Below are 10,105 nucleotides of genomic sequence, written 5' to 3' on the forward strand. Positions count from 1 at the left end.
ATATCATTACGAAATATATTGTTTCACAAGCATTATTAAACATCCTGCTTGCCGCTAATCATGGGTGATTCTTTTATCGTGAACCGCTCATTATTTTAAAATTATTTAACGTTTTGAAATATTTGTTTTACATTATTTTATGCTCAAATGAAATAATACCTTTTATCGTTAAGTTTAGTTAAGGTTGGAGATACTTTATAGTAATCAATATTTAAAGTTTAGTGAACTTGAAGTAGTAGGCAAACATTTTGAATACCATTCAACTCGCTTACCTAAACTTTAAATACTATAACTTATAAACTATTCGTCTGAGTTTCGATTTTTATAAATCAAAATATTACAGATAATATTCAACTTAACAATGTTAAATTAAAAATGTATTTCGTCATGTATTAAACTTAAAACTTAAACAATTAAAACGAATTATAATATTAAAAATTTTTACTTTATTTCGACTGTAAAAATCAATTTGTGTCTCTTTTCTGTATCTCTATCTAAAACACTAACTAATTTAAAAGGTTATTTTTAATTAATTTAATAACTTAATAAGCATTACAATATATTATTTTAACAATTAATATAATATTGCTTTTATTTTTAAACATTGATGCCATCGATCGTATAATGACGTATATATTATTAATGAGCACCAAGAACTTTTTTTAACTACACGATTTCTGACTTTTACATAAAACACAATATGATATCATTACGCTATTATATTACTACTGTTTAAAATTACTATTTACTAAACGTACTAAACGATAATAAATAAATGCGTTATTTATAAACCATTGTGTGTGTACACGGTAAATACAATTGTTCATTCGGTCTGAGGCGCCAGGTGAAATAGTATTTTATTATTAGACACTATGTTTACACATTTTCGTTCACACGTAATTAAAATAAACTGTAGCGTAGCAGTAATTTTTTAGCGTAATATATCTACTTTTTAAGCTAAATTAATGAAATCAAGTGAACTGGACAAACGTGATCCGGTTACGCGTGAATACGGTACGCATAATAGTTATTAATGAAAATCCTACAAATAAAACTGTATTTATTGCATAACTTACAGCTTTTAAACAAATAATATGAATTATTCAAAAATATATGTTTTACATTTATACGTACAGACACTTAATGTAAATATCAAATAGTCTTCCGTAAAACAAATTCTATCCAAAGCCTAAAAATATAATTTCTGAACATAATATTAACAATTAATGATAGCCGGCAGTTAATATAATTTAAAATTGACTACGAGTATTACATTTGGCGCAGTTATTTAAGTATCATAATAGAGTCTTAATAGCATTGTAGACAATATTCAAATGTAAATTATTATAAGTAATTGTCGATCGATACGTACAGTTAGAAATTGAGAACTACAATTTTAGCCATGATCATTGTTTCTTTGCAGAGAATAAAGGAAAACTTATTATATACATTTTCTTAACTCATCAACCATCGCCTACTTTTTATTGGTTTTCTTCCATTCATATCTCTTAATAAACTATACACAGAACCGAATAATACAAATGAATAAAATAACACACTATATATCGTATGTATCTGTTGTAAAATACACATAATATCACACATGTGTAAATATTCACTATAGCTGTAGAAATGTGTAGGTATATATCGATATACGTGGGAGTGACATTGATCGGAGTACGATCGAACAATACGTCCATAGTAAGATATTCGATTTTCAAATTAGCTTGGCCTTGTCACTCACGAAACTCGTCTAAACACAATCACCGATCTACGATTGAGTTTTCCAATTTCTGTTTGTTCGATATTTGCCCAATGGGTTTCATATTAAAATGTATTATTTTTGTATCTCTGTGAAGTGAAAACGTTCACGTTCTGTACACTCTAAAGGAAAATATGTATAGCTTATGTTTTAATAATCACACGTGTGATAATATGGTCCGCAAGGCCGCAGGAACACAAATATTATATTATACCGCGCCACGCCGTCGTGAAGATGATACAGTATAATATGGGACTTTCACCGAAGTTATTAACACCTACCGCGTTTATAAGATTTCTCGTAGAGATTCTATCGTCACAATTGAACATCTTTGTGGCGTTGTTCACCGTCATCAAAGGCTCGTGAGCGTTATTTCTTTTTAACCACTGTCCAAGGATAATAGTTATTTCTTATTTGAGTATGAACAGCCGTCCCGGAGAATAATTATTAATATTCGTGCAGTTGCGTGTATAGTTGTTCACAGTTCGTGTGAATTATTTCATAGCGCCTTTGAGTAGTCGACTCCAATGCGTTTTGGATTTCTTTTAGTGTCCATCATGTGTCGAATCGGTTTTATTGGTCACTAGCATCGCATCATTATACCATCACACGGCCAACGTTCGCAATACGAGTATAATATTGTTAATTTTTTGTGGGTGGTCATTTTTTTGAAATTTACCACTAAACCAGTTTATAAAAGTGTTACAGTAGAGGACAAATAACACACGAACGTTTGGAGAAAGATTAAACCCGAGGTGTCAAACCAGTTCTTTCGATCCGGAAAAAAAATATGATAATTTATGTATATGTTTCGCCATCTTTTTAAACTAATGGACTACACACTTAAAAAACCGCAGTCGGAAACTATAAGGTGGACTGAACCGCATGTCCAAGAGTACCTATTCGTATTTAATTACACAACAAGTGGATTTGTAACGTAAAAATGCTATCAATGTTGTTAATATATTTTTTATCTTCCAACTGCGATTCATGAACCGGATACTCGCATATCTGTGTTAAAAAATATACCTCCCAATTATGCATATACGTATTATTATTACAGATCTGCGTAAAAACTCGTTTTTAAAACAACCGGTCATGTAGAAACTTATGCATTCCCGAATATCTGAAAAAACTCCGTTAATGGCTTTAACGGGAACTAGTGATTAATAAAGCTATAAAATTAGTTATGTGGACTAACTAAACTAGAATTAACAGTTAATGCGCTAACAAGTAATGGGATAATTATTATAATATTCGAATAATATTTCATAGGCATGGGAATACGCGAAATGAAATTAAATAAAAAAACGACGTGCATTATAAAACGTTATTGCAACTCATATAATTGGCACCTATAATATGTAATAGATAAAAAATAATCATATGCAGTAAAATATTGTTTTTAAACTGTTGTTAATTGTTTTTTTTTTTTTATTTTATGCAGCTGACATGTTTATAAAACATTGTAAGGGTTTAATGTTGAATAATTTTACTCAATGAAACTATTTATACATTTATATAGTTATAATAAATTACTATTGCGACGCGTTAAAGAGATTTTGTTTTTTCAAATGCATATAACGCGCTTATAATTACACCGCATTAATTAGAGCGTAAAACACAAAAGTGAATTTTCATATTTCGATTTTAACTTTTCGTTTAATATTTTCCCTGTCTACTTTCATATAGCACTCGTACATTACTATGTGTGAAGATAACGAAAAAAAATCTTTTAATATTGAAAACGATCGTATACATTTTACTTATTACTAATAATTTATATAAACCAAGTATTTACTTATTTATATCAGGTAGATGGAAAAATAATGTGATAAAAATCGAAACCAAATCTATTTACGTAATTATAACCATCATATTTTCAAAACAAAAAAAAAAAAAAAAAAACAAGATAGCGTAAAAATTTTAAGGAAACATTATTTTATTATATTTTTGGAGTATTAAATTTAAGTATATTTTAGTATTAAGATAAATAACAAGAGAAATCGTGAACAATAATCCAGTCCTAGGGAAATATATGACATTTTTTTTAAATAAACTCGTAGAACATAAAATGTCTCCTTTACATAATCTTTCTAGTAGTAAAAGTTTGTAAGAATTTCTGTCGGACTAGGTTACCATATATCGTATTAAATTGTCCCAACCGGATTAACCGCAACATACCAGCAATCAATTATTATAGCGTCCAGTTTAAATCGTTGACAGTAAGTCTTAAATATCTTTGAAATAAACCAGTTTTAAACACAAATATGTACACTAAAAAATATTGTTGGTTTGGTTGTTTTTTAATGATACCATTTTTGTATATTTTACCTTTTCTGTTCGATAAAGTTTTTTAAACGTGTATGCTAATACAGCGTAAGCAAAAATTGACATTAAAATAATATTGTACGTATATACCATCAAAGATAATTAAATTTGAAATTTAATGATAAATAATTTTACTTACGAATAGATTACTTATTTAATGTTCATAATCACTAACTAACGATGATAATCAATAATTTACAGTAATTAATTCTTATGACAACTGTTTTTAGAGTTAAAATTAAATTACTCTCAAAATATAACAAATATAAAACATTTCATTTTTTTTTTTTTTTAATATTTTAATAACATTGGAATAAAAATCTAATATTCTTCGGTTTATTTACCTATTAATTATTAATTGATTGCGGTATGATTTTACTATTTTTGTTGCGATGTATTTTCATTCACCTCGTTGAAAACGTCTTGTCCGGTTTTATACGCATATATACCTAGATAATTCGACACGTGGACACGTGGACACGAAGTTAATTGATGTGCAAGGTTAATGCCATTGCCAAGGATATAATTTCCATAAGCAAATGATTATCAGGTATACGAGTGTCTTTATTATACTTGATTGTATGTAGGCCAACTAGTTTTAAATCAAGATGTGTACAACTTTGGGAACCGGTTGTAAATAAAAATAGATTGAAATCAGTGGACAATAAATTAATTAAACTAGGTCACGTATCCGCTGCGCCGTATGAAAGCAACCGTTTTTTCGATCAACGACCTTATCTGTCCATCCAGATTGTCTTGTTTGTCTCTCGTGTTTCCGTTTTCTGAGTATTCTAACTATCACAGTTGGCTTCTTCCACGATGTTATGCCATCGACTGCATGCACCTATGAGCGCACATAAATTTTAAGCTTACTAAACGTGGAGTGATTCAATTAATACACTATTTTTTTTTTTTTTTTTTTTAACCAACTATAAACTTAATAAAAAAATAAAAAAATGCTTAATTTAAACGTTTTGTTTCTGTAGGTAGAGGACATCACAAGAAGAAGAAGATCCAAAAGGAAATCAAGAAATTCGTGTTGAAGGTTTTGTTCGGTATCTATCTATTCAAACAAAAGATCAAGATGATCATAATGACAATCCAATCGATATTGATGAGCAAGTTCTTGGTTGTGGCAATGATCTACGCTATATCCAACACTTTCAAGATCTGGTACGATATCAAGTGGAGTAAGAACCACCACCACGACAAAGTTGTGTACTACGAGAATGCTCACCACCAACACCATTATGAGCCACCAGAGCACGGAGAGTTTGATGACCATCACGGTTATGGAGGTAGCATCTGGGGTAGGAGTATTGTGGCCACCGAGCCTTCTGTGATGGAACAAAATAATGGTGGTTCATCTGGAGGACATGGAGATGGCATCAGCCGTTATATTAGACGAGTATCAAGGACCTCACAACCCCAGGTTGAAGCACAGGACATGGCCTTTGGAGCTCAAATACCGAGTCAATAATCAGCTTCATTTTCCAATTTCTCTTCACTCTAACCAAAACTAGAAAATTAGGAAATTATTTTTTAAATACCTATCGTTATTTTTTTTAACTATTATATTATCTGTAATCTAAAAATACTAAAGAGTAACGAGTGTTATACAATGAATAATAATTGTATATACATTCGTCGGGGGCTAATTATTCAGAGGGATGAGCTGAACGCAGGAATCGGCATTCTTATAAACAGTCTCTATCGTCTGACTATATAAATTAAAAGACGTTATGAGAAAACATTCTTATTCTAAGGAAAGTAATTTTCCTGTAATTCCTAAACTAGGCCATATTATTATCATTAACTTGTGTGCACACTCCTTATTTATTATATATACTTTTATTTAATTAGGATCGTAATCGTCCTTAACAAAATAAAATTAGGATTATATATAGTTTGACAACTCATTAGTCTGGTCAGTTAGATTATATTTAATAATTAATTTGAAACTTATAGTGTTAGTGTAAAGACTTTTGTTTGTTTACTTAATTTAAACTAATATATTGCACTTAATTTAATGTTAAAAAAAACTAGTTTGTCGTTTTTATGCTGATCATGCATGACGCACATTTATACGTAAATATAACATGCATGATACTCACGGGATAAAACCTGGCCTACGAAATTGCTCAATATTTTTGGTTTTAATAACAATAGTTAAAAGTCAATCTATATATCACGAGAATGATATTAATATGAAAATTATTATTCAAAATACTGACATTATGCATTCATACATACTTATTGTATTATTTATTTATTTATTTATTTATTTATTTTAATTTATTATATATATATTTTTTTTTTTTTTATTGTAAAATAAACGTTTACATCCGAATAGTTTTGTTTTCCTGTGATTTACTTAAACTGAGTATTATAATTTATAATCATTGGATACATAATTGGTATATTATATTAATATGCGTTTTTTATAAATTATATTGTATTCAAACAGCTGAGAATATAGAAAATAATTAAGAAATCAAGTGTCTACAGAGATAGATACTATATAAATTCTTAAAATATTGAGGTGCTAATTTACTCGAAGAGATATGGAAATAAAGAACTAAAAAAAAAAAAATTAAATTTGGACGTAAGCGATTAAGGAAAAATTAAATTTATTCAAATTGGGGTATTCTAACAAAATTTAATATTAACATCTACGGCGTCGTGTGTAATGACAGATAATTAGTATAATTTATCGATATTGTTGAGAATTAAAAAATGTTAGTATCTCTGTTTTTAGTCATAGGCTACAACTTTTAAACCAGTCAAATATATGACGTCATTATAATGTTAAGCATTGACGTAAAATGCAATTTATTGAATATAATAAAAAATTGGTCTTTATTTATCATCTATACAACTATTAAATTAATGTATATTGCCTCTCTAAGCGATATTACACAATTAAACAAGTATGACAAAAAGTAAATATTTTTGAAATCCCATTACCGCAGGAATTCCATTTATTTTTTATTTTTAATCGTATAAAAATAAAATGTACAGACAACTTATAGACAGAAAAATCAAAATTAATTTCATGTGGAACTTACGAGTTTCAACATTTTTACTGAAACTAGGTTTATAAATTATCAATATCAGAATTACAATGAACGGATCTAAATAATTCATATTTTAGTCTCATTATAAACATGAGCGAAACAATTCATGGATTAATGCCTGTTATAATGTTGATAATTAAGAAGAGTGTTATAAATAAATAATTTATATAAATTATAATCATGTTAACAGACAGTGGAAATATTTAAATTAGAGAAATGCTGACTTAATTAAACTAAGTTTAATAGTATGACTGGTACATATCGGCTGTAGTTTTAATGTAATGTAGCCGTTACTTTGTAGCTATTGTATGCCTACATATAAAGTGGCAAGTTCATAATGTTATACGTCTTAATATCGATTTAAACGTATAAATCATTATCGATATTATACTACAGATATAATGAATGTACAAAAATGTTAGCTCATACACAAATAACGTTTTTACCTGTCAATAAAATTTGAAGTGATTTCTTGCAATTATTTTTTTTATTTGATGGCAAAAGTTTGAAATGTCTTAGAATGGCTTGCCTTAAATAGAAAAATATATACCTGATTATTATTAATTGTTTAATTTTTTAGAGGTTTTAAAAATATTTACTTAACAAATTTTAAATAAAATCTAGCAATTATAATAATTATCTAAGTTTTTATAGCTGAGTTTCTGTAAATAAACTATAAACTCGTATTTTATTTTTTGACCTATTGTGCTGTTAATAAACATTTACATATTTTTTCAAATTTATCTTAGTTCGTATTAAAATATTTTTTTCTTAATCCAAAAGTTTTAATACTTTTAAAAGTATGCTTATACCATTGTTTTTCAATTATTAATATTTTTTTTGTTCGTATAACTGATTTAATTTTTGAATATGTAATGATATATCATAATTTATTAAAAAAATTGATATTTTTATAAAAATAATAACACTATATTGTAACATTTATTACATGCTGTGTATAAATATCTAATATATGTACGTTAATAATATACACATACACACACACACACACACACGCACACACGCAATTAGTCAGTACTTATTGAATAATTGAAAAAAAAAATCAGTCTACGCCCAGTTCTAGAGCATTTTAAATTGTTAATGATAATAAAGAATTATATAAGTTATAAGTAAAAAGTATTTAATTCATTAACCTAGAAATTTAAAAATTATAACTTGATTCCATCTTTAGGCACTAAGTTACTAGATAATATATAGGTTAAGTATTAATACATAATAAGATACATAATTTTAAATAATTAAAAAAGAACATTCGCTAGGCACTAATAAAATTATAGATTTCGTTGATGTTTACTATTTTTTGGGAAAAGTATTATAGCTGAAAGCTTGGGTTTTAGAAGTGTTCTTTAAATTAATTGAGTAACTAATCATGAAAGTATTTTTAGTCTATTTTTTAATAAGTTTTGTTGAAATTCCATTTTGTATAGATTTGACTGAGAACGAGATAATATGCAGCATATACCTAATGCACGTGCAACCATTCGACAAGTATTTATGATTTTTACGATTTAAAACCATTCTTAAAATTTTTTTTTACTTTTATATAGGATGTTAGATAGTACTTAACCGTCTTATATCATTTATACTTATATTTAACTTACATTTTTTATGATATTTTTCAAGAGCCCATTTACATTCCACTATTCTTCAAAAAATATATACACTTAAGTTTAAATGGAGAAAAACATTAAAAATTGTTTTTTTATTAAATAATAAATCACGAATCATTTTAATTGTATACATTTTATGTATAATTTTATAACTTGTTAAAACTGCAGTTACCATCTATACTCCATAGTGCAGTTGCAAGTGTGTACTAATCTGTGTTTTCCCATCCTATGATACAACTAATAGTTGTTATTAAAACTATGGTTAAGAATGACGTCATTGAATGTATTTAGATGGTAAACGGTAAATTAATTAATTTGATTTTTATTATTTAACGAATGAATTATTATATGTTTGCACGATTGTACACGATTAAACTTTTTTTTTTTAAATTTATTGCAACTGGTAAATTATTACAATTTTCACGTATTTTATCAGCGACACACAATATGGTGATACTGAGAGAGAAGTCGAGCGGTATGTGCATTAAGGCACAAAATTAAAAAATGAATTGCAAACAATTAAAAACTGCTCACTTCGAAGCATTGAAATTTAAATCTAATAACCGCACAGCTGTTTAGGTATCTGTCTTTCGAGTTTCCCATAGCGCGGCGTCACGACTATAATTGGTTTAAATAATATGTAAATATATATCAAATTATAATTTAACAAAAATAGGGTGACCGGTAATAAAATAATGATGTTTTCAATATTATTTATTCAAGGTAGTCAATCGTAAAAGCCCAAAACTGTGAAGTCGTTGAATATTTTCTGTTAAGTTGTGCAAAGAAAACGGTACGCATGGCGCACTCTGGTAGATTTCAACTCATTCGGTTCCTATATTTGGTTTAGTTTATTGCTTACAATTAATTATTTTGATATTATTTTTAAGAATTTTTTCTCTTTGAAATGTTCAGCTATACTATAAGATAATATTAGTCGGTATTCTATCACAATGTTACTCATCAAGTATCATAATATTCGATATAAGTAGTACATTTTTAGAAACAACAAGATATTTTTGTAATTTATTATTTTTAATAGTGCTAAACTCAATATTTTTAAATGATTTTGAAATATCCTGTATAGTTTTCTGACTTATTACTAATTATCGTGCAATTATATTTGATCGTTAAAAAATAAATAATACATTAAATCTAATCAGAACTACGAAGAAGAAGTAGTTAGGTAGGCAATTTCTTAAGCATGTTATACGTTTTATTCACTATACTTGCCGCCTTAAAATATTCCTTTATTTTTTACTTCTCTTAAAACTTGATAAAAACCTGCTATATTTTCATTGAAT

General features: G+C 27.4%; 1 protein-coding gene across 1 annotated transcript in view; it reads left to right on the plus strand.

The window, feature by feature from the left end:
- The window catches only part of LOC112592063, a 6,916-nt gene extending 552 nt beyond the window's left edge, over nt 1-6,364 (plus strand). The window contains exon 2 of the mRNA XM_025336039.1: nt 5,060-6,364. Within this exon, the coding sequence (XP_025191824.1) occupies nt 5,060-5,573 (514 nt within the window). The 3' untranslated portion in view covers nt 5,574-6,364. The remainder of the gene's footprint in view (nt 1-5,059) is intronic.
- Nucleotides 6,365-10,105: the final 3,741 nt, after the last annotated feature.

The sequence above is a fragment of the Melanaphis sacchari genome, unplaced genomic scaffold (assembly GCF_002803265.2).
Source record: "Melanaphis sacchari strain LSU unplaced genomic scaffold, SCAv2.0 Contig154_pilon_pilon, whole genome shotgun sequence".
Lineage (NCBI taxonomy): Eukaryota > Metazoa > Arthropoda > Insecta > Hemiptera > Aphididae > Melanaphis > Melanaphis sacchari.